The sequence below is a fragment of the Salmo salar genome, chromosome 20 (genome assembly GCF_965601325.2).
Source record: "Salmo salar chromosome 20, fSalSal1, whole genome shotgun sequence".
NCBI lineage: Eukaryota > Metazoa > Chordata > Actinopteri > Salmoniformes > Salmonidae > Salmo > Salmo salar.
In genome coordinates this window covers 40,608,021-40,620,930 of record NC_138310.1, presented here as the reverse complement: position 1 = coordinate 40,620,930, position 12,910 = coordinate 40,608,021, and the positions used below count along the sequence as shown (strand labels likewise).

The 12,910-nt window shown below is 41.7% G+C and overlaps 2 protein-coding genes across 6 annotated transcripts; one reads left to right on the top strand and one right to left on the bottom strand.

Annotated features, from left to right (window-relative positions):
* Positions 1–764: 764 nt before the first annotated feature.
* On the bottom strand, positions 765–5,427 carry LOC145862411 (uncharacterized). The gene is made up of 2 exons (XM_082966419.1): positions 5,292–5,427; positions 765–2,802 (listed from the first exon to the last, which is right to left on the bottom strand). The coding sequence occupies exon 2, from the start codon at positions 1,714–1,716 to the stop codon at positions 967–969; it is 750 nt and encodes a 249-aa protein (XP_082822545.1). The 5' UTR covers positions 1,717–2,802; positions 5,292–5,427; the 3' UTR covers positions 765–966.
* Positions 5,188–12,909, top strand: slc35d2 (solute carrier family 35 member D2). 5 transcript variants are annotated; one of them, XM_045703325.2, is made up of 12 exons: positions 5,188–5,411; positions 9,085–9,118; positions 9,308–9,394; positions 9,591–9,658; positions 9,797–9,868; positions 9,981–10,049; positions 10,205–10,307; positions 10,872–10,964; positions 11,077–11,144; positions 11,486–11,564; positions 12,035–12,083; positions 12,170–12,302. In XM_045703325.2, the coding sequence occupies exons 1-11, from the start codon at positions 5,254–5,256 to the stop codon at positions 12,074–12,076; spliced, it is 873 nt and encodes a 290-aa protein (XP_045559281.1). In that variant the 5' UTR covers positions 5,188–5,253; the 3' UTR covers positions 12,077–12,083; positions 12,170–12,302. The 5 variants fall into 5 exon arrangements, with proteins under 5 accessions (XP_045559281.1, XP_014017337.1, XP_045559280.1 ...); XM_014161862.3 differs by having other exon boundaries at positions 5,189–5,411; positions 12,187–12,909; XM_045703324.2 differs by having other exon boundaries at positions 5,189–5,411; positions 12,001–12,083; positions 12,170–12,909.
* The last annotated feature ends 1 nt before the right edge of the window (position 12,910 follows it).

Below are 12,910 nucleotides of genomic sequence, written 5' to 3'. Positions count from 1 at the left end.
TCGATGATCCTCAACACTGGGGCCCCACAAGGGTGTGTGCTCAGCCCCCTCCTGTACTCCCTGTTCACCCATGACTGCGTGGCCAAGCACGCCTCCAACTCAATCATCAAGTTTGCAGATGACACAACAGCTTAATTACCAACAACGATGAGACAGCCTACAGGGAGGAGGTGAGGGCTCTGGGAGTGTGGTGCCAGGAAAATAACCTCTCACTCAACGTCAACAAAACTAAGGAGATGATCGTGGACTTCAGGAAACAGCAAAGGGAGCACCCCCCTATCTACATCGATGGGACCGCAGTGGAGAAGGTGGAAAGCTACAAGTTCCTTGGCATACACATCACGGACAAACTGAAATGGTCCACCCACACAGACAGTGTGGTGAAGAAGGCGCAACAGCGCCTCTCCAATGACGAAATTTGGCTTAACACCTAAAACACTCAAACTTTTACAGATGAACAATTGAGAGCATCCTGTCGGGTTGTATCACCGCCTGGTACGGCAACTGCACCGCCCACAAACTTCCCGTCCTCCTGGACACCTACAGCACCCGATGCCATAGGAAGGCCAAAAAGATAATTAAGGACATCAACCATCCGAGCCACTGCCTGTTCCCCCCGCTATCATCCAGAAGGCAAGATCAGTACAGGTGCATCAAAGCTGGGACCGAGAGACTGAAAAACAGCTTCTATCTCAAGGCCATCAGACTGCTAAACAGCCATCACTCCCTATAGACATAGATTAGGAATCACTGGACACTTTTAGAAATGGATCACTAGCCACTTTAATAATGTTCCGTATCTAGCATTACATTTACATTTACATTTACATTTAAGTCATTTAGCAGACGCTCTTATCCAGAGTGACTTACAAATTGGTGCATTCACCTTATGATATCCAGTGGAACAACCACTTTACAATAGTGCATCTAAATCCTTTAGGGGGGGGTTAGAAGGATTGCTTTATCCTATCCTAGGTATTGCTTAAAGAGGTGGGGTTTCAGGTGTCTCCGGAAGGTGGTGATTGACTCCGCTGTCCTGGCGCCGTGAGGGAGCTTGTTCCACCATTGGGGTGTCAGAGCAGCGAACAGTTTTGACTGGGCTGAGCGGGAACTGTGCTTCCTCAGAGGTAGGGGGGCCAGCAGGCCAGAGGTGGATGAACGCAGTGCCCTTGTTTGGGTGTAGGGCCTGATCAGAGCCTGAAGGTATGGAGGTGCCGTTCCCTTCACAGCTCCGTAGGCAATCACTATGGTCTTGTAGCGGATGCGAGCTTCAACTGGAAGCCAGTGGAGAGAGCGGAGGAGCGGGGTGACGTGAGAGAACTTGGGAAGGTTGAACACCAGACGGGCTGCGGCGTTCTGGATGAGTTGTAGGGGTTTAATGGCACAGGCAGGGAGCCCAGCCAACAGCGAGTTGCAGTAATCCAGACGGGAGATGACAAGTGCCTGGATTAGGACCTGCGCCGCTTCCTGTGTGAGGCAGGGTCGTACTCTGCGAATGTTGTAGAGCATGAACCTACAGGATCGGGTCACCGCCTTGATGTTGGTGGAGAACGACAGGGTGTTGTCCAGGGTCACGCCAAGGCTCTTAGCACTCTGGGAGGAGGACACAAGGGAGTTGTCAACCGTGATGGCGAGATCATGGAGCGGGCAGTCCTTCCCCGGGAGGAAGAGTAGCTCCGTCTTGCCGAGGTTCAGCTTGAGGTGGTGATCCGTCATCCACACTGATATGTCTGCCAGACATGCAGAGATGCGATTCGCCACCTGGTTGTCAGAAGGGGGAAAGGAGAAGATTAATTGTGTGTCATCTGCATAGCAATGATATGAGAGACCATGTGAGGATATGACAGAGCCAAGTGACTTGGTGTATAGCGAGAATAGGAGTGGGCCAAGAACAGAGCCCTGGGGGACACCAGTGGTGAGAGCACGTGCGCATGATAATGGTCTAATTTAAATCAAAACAAATTTCACACATATATTATTTAGTATATTATATTACCTTGTAAAGGCAAGAGTAAATCAAGAATAGTGTGATGGGTGACAATATTACCCTATCTCTTGTGAATGTTATATTATCACTTGTGAATGATGCCCAGCTTAAGGCAAACAGCGCAGGTTTTTTTTGCAAATGTTTCTAATCATAGCAGCACACCCCATGTAGCCTAGCCCATAGGCCTATATGCTTTGATAAGGTTTATATCGCAACTAAAGTGGCCAAATAACTTTTAAAAGGAACCACATTAATCCACTTTACAATGGGTGTAGGGCCTGCGCCCGAGTGTCAAGTGTGGGGAAGATCATTTTCACCATAAAAATGCACCTTTATATTAAAAGCATTACATGCATAATTGCATTTGTGGTCACTTTTGAGAATGGTGCTAATGGGACATTCGCGCTTATAGCCTACTGCCGTGTGCGCATTGCTGAGCTCATAATGTGAAGAAATAGCCTAATAGTTTATCAACATTTTAAGCTAAACGTTCTCATCTGTTACGACAGGCTGATTGCATAAAACCGTTTTTTTGATGCTAGTGGTTGTATTAATTTAGGCTCTATCGCACCCCACAACTTTCCCACAACTATGTTTGGAATAATTATTTCTCGCACAGAATAGATGAACTTTTGTACTTTGGGTGATAGTAGATTGACATAGGCTAGTGCTTTTGCTGTTCGTTAGGCCTACTCATCTTGTTGGCTGACAAAAAGTAAATGTGGACAGTTCTTCCAACATCTTCAATATACCCCTTGGAATTGGACAAGGACGCACACAGTTGCGTCCCCGATGTGTCTGTCTTCCCTTGTAGCCTGTGAGAAAGAGAGAATGATGAAGTGTGTACAGCCTGCGCAAAAAAACAAAGCAGTGCTCATGCTTTTCATGCAACTTTTTTCAAATCATCATTAGAGTCGCATCATGCAGCCTTAGAATGTATTAAAATCAAAACATATAGCCCAAAATTTGTATCACAACTAAAGTTACATAAATAACTCTAAATTAAGCATATAGGAGTATCTATTTCTTTGTTAACCGCTCAACACAAAATAGCCGCAAGTGCGCACTCCCTCAAATCGTTTGGAGAAAATATCCTAGTTCAATTGTATTCTTCATACTATAAAATAATATAAAATAATGCCGGAATTCAAAGCAAATATTGTCTGCTAAATGAACTAGTGTAGCCCACAGCCATATGGAATAGCCAGATCAGGGCCTAACATAAGGACAAAGCAGAGTATGCTATTCTGTTCTTCTGAAATAGACTACATTTTTTTCATATCGTGTTTCTTTCGACCTATCTAAAATAAATAATGGATTTATTGTGATGGTGTAGGCTATATTACATGGATTTATTACACTTTTTAAAATTATCCTAAGATCACCATGCGCAATGCCAAGCATTGGCTGAAGTGGTGTAAAGCTCGCCATTGGACTCTGGAGCAGTGGAAATGCATTCTCTGGAGTGATGAATCCCTATTCACCATCTGGCAGTCCAACGGACAAATCTGGGTTTGGCAGATGCCAGGAGAACGCTACCTGCCCAAATGCATATTGCCAACTGTAAAGTTTGGTGGAGGAGGAATAATAGTCTAGGACTGTTTTTCATGGTTTGGGCTAGGCCCCTTAGTTCCAGTGAAGGAAAATCTTAACGCTACATTATAGAATGACATTCTAGAGAATTCTGTGCTTCCAATTTTGTGGCAACAGTTTATGGGAAGGCCCTTTCCTGTTTCAGGATGAAAATGCCCCTGTGCACAAAGTGAGGTCCACACAGAAATAGTTTGTCGAGATCGGTGTGGAAGAACTTGACTTGACTGCACAGAGACCTAACCTCAACCCCATCGAACACCTTTGAGATGAATTGGAATGCTGACTGCGAGCCAGGCCTAATCACCCAACATCAGTACCCGAACTCAGTAATGCTCTTGTGGGTGAATGGAAGAAAATCCCCACAGCAATGTTCCATTATCTAATGGAAAGCCTTCCCAGAAGAATGGAGACTTATAGCAGCAAAGGGGGGACCAACTCCATAATGCCCATGATTTTGGAATAAGATATTCGACGAGCAGGTGCCCACATACTTTTGTATCCATCTTAAAATGAATGCATTGCTTTGGATAAGAGTGTTTGCTTACTGACTAAAATGTACATGTTTCACATCAGTCTAGAAGGATAGGAGAGGAAGCCACTATATAGACTATGTGATGCCTACTTGGTATTACATCCTGTCTTCCAAGGAGAGAGATGTGCTGAAGTCTGTGAGGCTGGAGAAGGAGGAAGTGGAGAAAGAGAAAGAAGCGGAGAGGGAGGAAGAGGAGAAAGAAGAAGCGGAGACAGAGGAAGCAGAGACAGAGGAAGCAGAGACAGAGGAAGCAGAGACAGAGGAAGCGGAGAAGGATTAAGTGAAGAAGGAGGAAACAGAGGGAGAGAAGAGCCACTGAGCAGAGTAAAACAGAGCTTCAGCTCAGCTCTCTTATCGCCTGCCTACAAACCTGTGTAGAATAAAATGGACTCAGTGAAACGTTTCTAGATTTTGTCATAAAAGCAGCCAAGTATGCATATGAGGAACTGGTCTAATTGTATTATCCAGTTACATTCACTACATTTCCATTTGGCTCCAAGAGCAGTGACTTCCAGCCAGGAGAATGTGACCTGTGTGGACTCAAGACAGACAAACAAACATATACACAGATACACAGCTAAATAGACAGGTTGATCTAGCCTGGGACCAGATCAAGTTTGATCTAAAAGAAAGGTGCAAAGTTTGCACTGGCTGAAAAATAGTAAAAACAAATTCCACAATGGTGTCCTCTAATGGACTTACATTTTGGTAATTTAGCAGAGCGATTTACAGGAGCAATTCAAATTCCATGTCATTGTACAAACAAAAGATTAGGTCTATATTATAGCCTAGAAGTTGACCATCACTGGCAATTAATTGTGAATAATCATGCAGCAGCCCATATGATTCAGCAAAATGACATTACGTCTATTTGGTACTAGATGTATTTCTCCTCCCTTCTTCTATGCAAAAAGTAAAAGTAAAGATAGGCCTATTGCTTATCACCTTCCATAATTATGTAATTGTACACATTTCCTTCATAACACTTTTTCACTGCAACTATCCGGTGTATGTGACAATAAAACTAAAACAAATGTAAAAAAATATCGCTGCCTGTTTGAACAATCCCCGCCCAGTCTAATAACACCTCCTCCACACGATCGTCACAAAGCCAAAGTGAAAGCAGCAGAGATCATTTCACATGTTGACGATTACAACTATTCTTGAAGTAATGTCTACCTCAGCTAACTTGCCAGAAGCCGAACATTCCGGACTGTTGAAGTTTCTCTCTGCTGCGTTCTACGCCGTCAGTTCGTTCTTGATCATTGTTGTTAACAAAACGATTCTCACAAACTACAGGTAAGATCGTTTCGTCACTGCAGTACAGTGGTTACTCGCTAGAAATCCTTTGCAAGTGGTGCTTTCAAGACAACTGGGAACTCGAAAAAAATCGAGGGTAAATCATGACGTAAGTGATCTTTAGGTCGGAAGGTCGGAACTCTAGAAAGAGGCCCGAGTTCCCGACTTGGAATTTCGAGTTGGATGACCTTTCAAATCTTTTTTTCCCATTCGGACCATGTTTTTTCCTAGTTCCCAGTGGTCTTGAACGCATGTAGTGTTAACTCGGATATTTCCTAGTACCCAGGGGTTGTTAACGCGGCATGAGCATAGCAACTGGAGCAGTGGTTGGGTATACACGGTATACCCACTTTTTTTGTTGGCATTGCCTATACTCCACGTCTTAATCCTCACCATGCGTATCAAAGTAGTGTAGTGGAGGTATACACCGTATCAATTAATGTGGCCGAAGGAACAGATAAGAATGTTTAGCTTAAATTGTTGATCAACTATTATTTCTTAACATTTTAAGTGCTCCAATGTGCACACAGCGGTAGGCCTACTTGCAAATGTTCCAAAATGCAATTGGCTGGAAAACACCGTTCTTAAAAGCGTACCGCACATACCGGCGCTTTCGTGGACAGTATCATTACCAACCCATGATAGCAACAGCTATCATGGGTTGGTAATATGACTAAGATAATGCCTTTGCCTGCTAGACAATGAAATAAATTGGAAAACTAATAAAACAGTAGAGCACATGAGGAAGTCTATAAAATAATTGCCTCCACGTTTCTAAGGTGGGATTTTTGGCTATAGGCTACTTTGAAGCAAGGTAAGACATGACTCATATGAAGTAAAACATCCAGAGAAACATGAAAAATATAGCAATGTTAATGATAGGCCTAACCATCTTCTGGTAGATGGGAAGGCTTTCCCAAAAACCTTCTCAATTAAATGTTTACTACACTGTTCAAAAATATAAACGCAACAGTTTCTACTATTTTACTGCATTACAGTTCATAAAAGGAAATCAGTCAGTTGAAATAAATGTATTAGGCCCTGATCTATAGATTTCACATGACTGGGAATACAGATATGCATCTGTTGGTCACAGATACCTTTAAAAAGGGTAGTGTAGTGGATCAGAAACCTAGAAAGTTTCTGGTTTGACCATTAGCCTCATGCAGCGAGACATTGATCAGGCTGTTGATTGCACATCTCCTTCACATAGAGTTGTTCATCAGGCTGTTGATTGCACATCTCCTTCACATAGAGTTGATCATCAGGCTGTTGATTACACATCTCCTTCACATAGAGTTGATCATCAGGCTGTTGATTGCACATCTCCTTCACATAGAGTTGATCATCAGGCTGTTGATTGCACATCTCCTTCACATAGAGTTGATCATCAGGCTGTTGATTACACATCTCCTTCACATAGAGTTGATCAGGCTGTTGATTACACATCTCTTTCACATAGAGTTGATCAGGCTGTTGATTGTGGCCTGTGGAATGTTGTCCCACTCCTATTTAATAGCTGTGCGAAGTTGCTAGACATTGGCGGGAACTGGAACACACTGTCGTACACGTCGATCCAGAGCATCCCAAACATGCTCAATGGGTGACATGTCTGGTGAGTATGCAGGCCATGGAAGAACTGGGACATTTTCAGCTTCCAGGAATTGTGTACAAATCCTTGCGACATGAGGCAGTGCATTATCATGCTGAAACATGAGGTGATGGCAGTGGATGAATGGCACAACAATGGGCCTCCGGATCTCATCACAGTATCGCTGTGTATTCAAATTGCCATCGATAAAATTCAATTGTGTCCGTTGTCTGTAGCTTATGCCTGCCCATACCATAACCCTATCGCCACCATGGGGCACTGTATTCACTACGTTGACATCAGCAAACCGCGCGCCCACACTACGTTTACCATCTGCCCGGTACAGTTGAAACCAGGATTCATCCGTGAAGAGCACACTTCTCCAGCGTGCCAGTGGCCATCGAAAGTGAGCATTTACTCACTGCAGTTGGTTACGACGCCGAACTGCAGTCAGGGAAATACCCTGGTGAGAACAACGAGCATACAGCTTCCCTGAGACGGGTTTTGATAGTTTGTGCAGAAATTCTTTGGTTGTACAAACTCTGTTTCATCAGCTGTCTTGGTGGTTGGTCTCAGTCTCCAGCAGGATATGCAGGTCTTGGGTTGGTGTGGTTACACGTGGTCTGTGGTTGGATGCCGGCTGGACGTACTGCCAAGTTCTCTAAAATGACGTTGGAGACTGTTGTAGAACATTCAATTCTCTGGCAACAGCTCCGGTGGACATTCCTGCAGTCAGCATGCCAATTGCACGCTCCCTCAAAACTTGAGACATCTGTGGCATTGTCCCATTTTAGTGTCCTTTTATTGTCCCCAGAACAAGGTGCACCTGTGTGATGATCATGCTGTTTAATCAGCTTCTTGTTATGCCACACCTGTCAGGTGGATGGATTATCTTTTGTAACGGAGAAATGCTCACTAATAGGGATGTAAACAAATTTGTTGCCAGAATTTGAGAGAAATAAGCTTTATGTGCGTATGGAAAATTTCCGGGATCTTTTATTTCAGCTCATAAAACAGGGTGGGTATAATTTGTGTAACGTTCCAACAGGAATCTGTTCCAAAAACTTCGTAAAGTACAAGGTTGCCAACAAGCAACGTACACAAAGTAGCACGATCAATTCACCTAGCTAACTAGCTGCGGAATAGGTATCAACTCACCACGTAGCTTATTCTTAATGTTTGTCCGTAGGCTACCAGAGTGAGGACAGACATTTTTCGGAATAAACGATGGGAGTGAAACACTTAATGAAATAGCCCACTCCTTACCCTGTGTCTTATTATGCCGCTATACATACATATGCGTTGTTTGTTGGCAGCCTTGTTATTTTACAACGTTTTTACAACAGATTCCTGTTGGAAGTTTCCACAAATTATACCCACCCCATGAAACATGGGACCAACACTTTACATGTTGCGTTTTATATTTTTGTTCAGTATACCGGTCGCTACAAAGTAGCTTATGCCTATCTGGCAGAATTATATGATTATTTGCACCAATCCAGTGGCCATTTCTTTAGCAAACTCCATCATGTGCGCTACAGAAACACCACTAACCAAACGAGCAGTGCTAGAATTAAAGTGTAACTACACTCAAATCTACATTTCTTAGATTTTTCCTTGACCTCAAAAGTGGTCTGCTGATGTGATTTAAGAATTGTTGTGGACTTAGAACATCCAATTCTGTTATTTTTCTATTAAAAAAGTGTGACAGATTGAAAATAACCTGAAAAGAATGGGGGAAATCTGAAACCTGTGAATTTCTGACTCAGTTAGGTCTCCATTTATCTGTTTCAATAATATGCCTACTATTAGCCTACCAAGACCAATATGGAAGCAAGGATATCTGATCTTTTTAGGTTATTAAGAGTGTATATCACAATTTGTCATATAATTGTTTCACATAGGGTGCCATTCCTTCGCCGGGTTGGCCGTTTGGGATATTTTAGCAAAATTAGAGTATACCTACTTCCCCAGGCACCACTGAACTTGAAGCTCCAACAGGCAGACAGTTGTTATGGGGTTGTTACCGTTTATTAAAACGTTTTCTTGATTGACCAATAAAATCTCTTTTCTCTTTCTTAGATTTCCCTCGTACATGTTTCTAGGAATTGGACAGGTAATATACCTCAATTCAGGATTCTTGAGGTAGAAGTTGCACTACAGATCTACCCTCAGATTACTTCATATCATCATGACCAACAAACCAAATTGTTGATGGAAAAAATATCTGATTCAATGTCAGTAACGCAAAATTGCCATCTTCTCATAAATATCCAACCCCCTCTTGATTTCCCCCTTTTTCCAGATGGCCACTACAATCATCATTCTCTATGCTGCTAAAATGAACCAAACAGTTCACTTTCAAGACTTTGACAGAAGCATTTTCATCAAAGTAAGTGTTTTTATTAAGTGAAGTAAGTTTGTTATATTCTTGTTTCAATCCTGTGCCTGTCCGTCACAGATGCATACAACAAAAGGTGAATCACAATAAGCCTCAAAAAGAGTCAGATGTTCCAAGATGTATTTTTGCAGTTTGCCATCAATATAACATCTTGAATTCATTCATTAAATGAATTATTGCAATACAGATCTTCCCTCTACCTCTGCTGTATGTTGGAAACCACATAACAGGACTGGCGGGTACAAAGAAGTTAAGGTACAATGGAGTCTAATTCATGAGTGAAACTTAATGCAGTAGTTTCAGATATCATCTCAATTACAGTATGTACAACTTAAACACCAACCTCTACTCATAGGGACTCTGACAAATGCATTTATAAAAAATCCTTTACAGCTTACCCATGTTCACAGTCTTAAGGAAGTTCACCATATTGATGACAATGATCATGGAAGCAAGGATATTGAAGTTTGTGGCCATTTTTTCACACCTGTATATTTTATTGTCATCATAACGGCTCACTTCTTTTTTACAGTTCAGCCTTATAGTATTAACATGTGAATTTCAATATCCTCTCCAGAAAAAAAATCCCTAATCGTCTGATCTACAGTGTTTTGGCCATCGTTTTTGGAGCATTGGTGGCTGCAAGGTAAGTTGCAACTCAAATTTTCACACTGTTAACAAATTCCTGTTGAATGAGCTACTCTTCTCTGCTTGATATTACTTCTGAAGACATCAAAGGTACTTTGAAGGAAGTCTTCATTATCATTATGAATAAAATGTTCCCTTTATTTTCTCCCATAGCTCTGACTTGGCCTTTGATGCAGAGGGCTACACATTCATTCTGCTTAATGATGTCTTCACTGCTGCCAGTGGTGTGTACACCAAGAAGAAACTGGGAACTGAGGTAGGACACATTCTTGCCACACTAGTATAATAATAATAAGAGATAACACATTAGTTTGAGCACGTAAACTTGTTTTATTTAATTTTTTCTCATAAAATCCAAGAATGGTTCTGGATACTTGGAAAATACCAAGCACCTGATACTAGATTCTCTTTACAGGTAAATACTTCCAGTTTTCAGATTAAGATATTCTTAAACAGACACAGGAGACTGCATACATATTTCTAAGGCAGGTTGGATGAATCCAGGCATCATGTATGTTTACATTCCAGCCATGTGAGGAAAGGTGAGGAGGTGAGGTATTGCTGACCTGAGCTCTATAGGTTGCATTGTGTAGGGTCTGAATTTGCATGATAATGACCTAATTGTGGCCAGGTTAAGTGACGTTGATTCATTTGTTAGGACGCACACCGATTAAAAAAACAGTGCAGTATGCCTAACATGGTTGATCATTTGACCTTTAAACTCCAGCAACACTCTCCTCTTGTAGTTGAGAAGTTGAATAGCTAACTGTTTTGTGTAATACTGACTCACGTAACATTTCATTTTCAATTTTTTTTTAAGAGTCTTGGAAAATATGGAATCTTATTTTACAATGCATTCATCATTTTCATTCCAACTCTTTTGGCGAGTGCATTCACTGGGGATTTACACAAGGTAAATACATTTCCCTTTTTCTCAGGATATACATTGATTTTAGGCACAGATCTAGGATCAGCTAATCCCTGTCTGTCTGACCTTGCCTGTGTGTGTGGTTTTGTGTTGACAGGCCATTACATATGAACACTGGTTGAACACCCCCTTTGTTTCTTGCTTCCTTATGTCCTGCATCATGGGGTGAGTGTACACATTACTGAAAGAGAAACTGGAAGCATATCCCTTTCTCTATGGCTGTTAAGGAGCATTGTTCCACCTAAACTAGGCAGTTTAATATGTTGATGTTTAACATTGTAAGAGCAATGAAGTGTAGACTGAATGAGGATATCCTTCCTTACCAACCGGAGGCAGAGCAGAACACTGAGACACGCCCCACCTTAGCCATGGCGTGGTCCCATTCGGCTCCATTGTTGCTGACACAACTTCCTCTAACAATTCTCAGGATATATCAATACAGAAAATAGACCCCCAGTGGTGATGGCCTTATTAATAAGAAGATCTTGTGCTTCTCTCTGTTTCAGGTTTGTGCTGATGTATTCAATAGTGCTGTGTAGCCACTACAACTCAGCACTCACCACCACAGTGGTGGGAGCAATTAAGGTAACAAGAATAACTGGACCAGTAACATGTGGGTCAATATGTTTGTTCCTAACATTTGGGGTTATATTGACACAGCTGGGTCAGGGTCAGTGAGCACAAAAGGGGAAAAATGTGTTTTCAAATGCAACCCTGATGCGAATCGTATTCTGATAATTTCCTTCTCATTTTTTTTATTTCACCTTTATTTAACTAGGCAGGTCAGTTAAGAACAAATTCTTATTTTCAATGGTGGCCTAGGAACAGTGTACTGCCTTGTTCAGGGGCAGAATAACAGATTTGCACCTTGCCAGCTCCGGGATTCAAACTTGCAACCTTTCGGTTACTAGTCCAACGCTCTAACCATTAGGCTACTCTGCCGCCCCTCATGAGTCCACATACCCATGAATATCATGTCAAGTCAACTATATAGTGTATCAATATCAATTGCTTTCCTCAGAATGTTGCTGTGGCCTACATCGGTATGTTTTTAGGTGGAGATTACCTGTTTTCATGGACAAACTTCCTGGGGTTGAATATTTGGTGAGAATGTATTAATTACACATTAGCACAAAAAAGCTGTTGCTATGCCATTCTGTTTTAGTTTTTGCCAATGTCCAACTCTATAGTTTTCTCTTCTCGTCAGTATATCAGGGGGACTTGTGTATTCCTACCTGACGTTCCACAGCAGCAGCAAACCATCCCAATGCAATGGAAGCAGAATCCAGAAAAACCAGGATCAGCTGAAGATTCTCATTATGGAAGATTCCACAGACAGACTCCTTGTAAAATAAGTTATCTTTATTTAACCTTTTATTTTATCAGGGAGTCCCATTGAGAACAAGGCCTCTTTTTCAAGGGAGCTGTGCGTGAACACAATATCTAAGTGAATACACCTGCGATACAACTGTTCATGATGCCATAGTTTATTTTTCTGTACTGTAAGCACTACCCTTTGTAACTGCTCCATATTGGAGCAGACATTCTTACATTTTGTATGTTTTAATGTATCTTTATGAAAAATTATTATCATATTTTTGACAATGTTTATTTGTGTTGCAAGTTGAAACCTGTAATTTTAATTGTGTTGTCAAGACAAGTGTTGTTATACTATACATACATACATACATACATACATACATACATACATACATACATACATACATACATACATACATACTAGTACATGTGTAAATAGCAATGGCCATTAGTGGTTACTAAGCAACTCTTGAAACCAATGTGTGTACTGAGACATAGTGTAGTGTATTGAGCTGTATGTTCAAGGACAACTGAACTGCAGTGTAGTGATGATACAGCTCTTTTACCAACCATTAGCATAGCAATAAACTAGAAGGAATGAAACTGTCAAC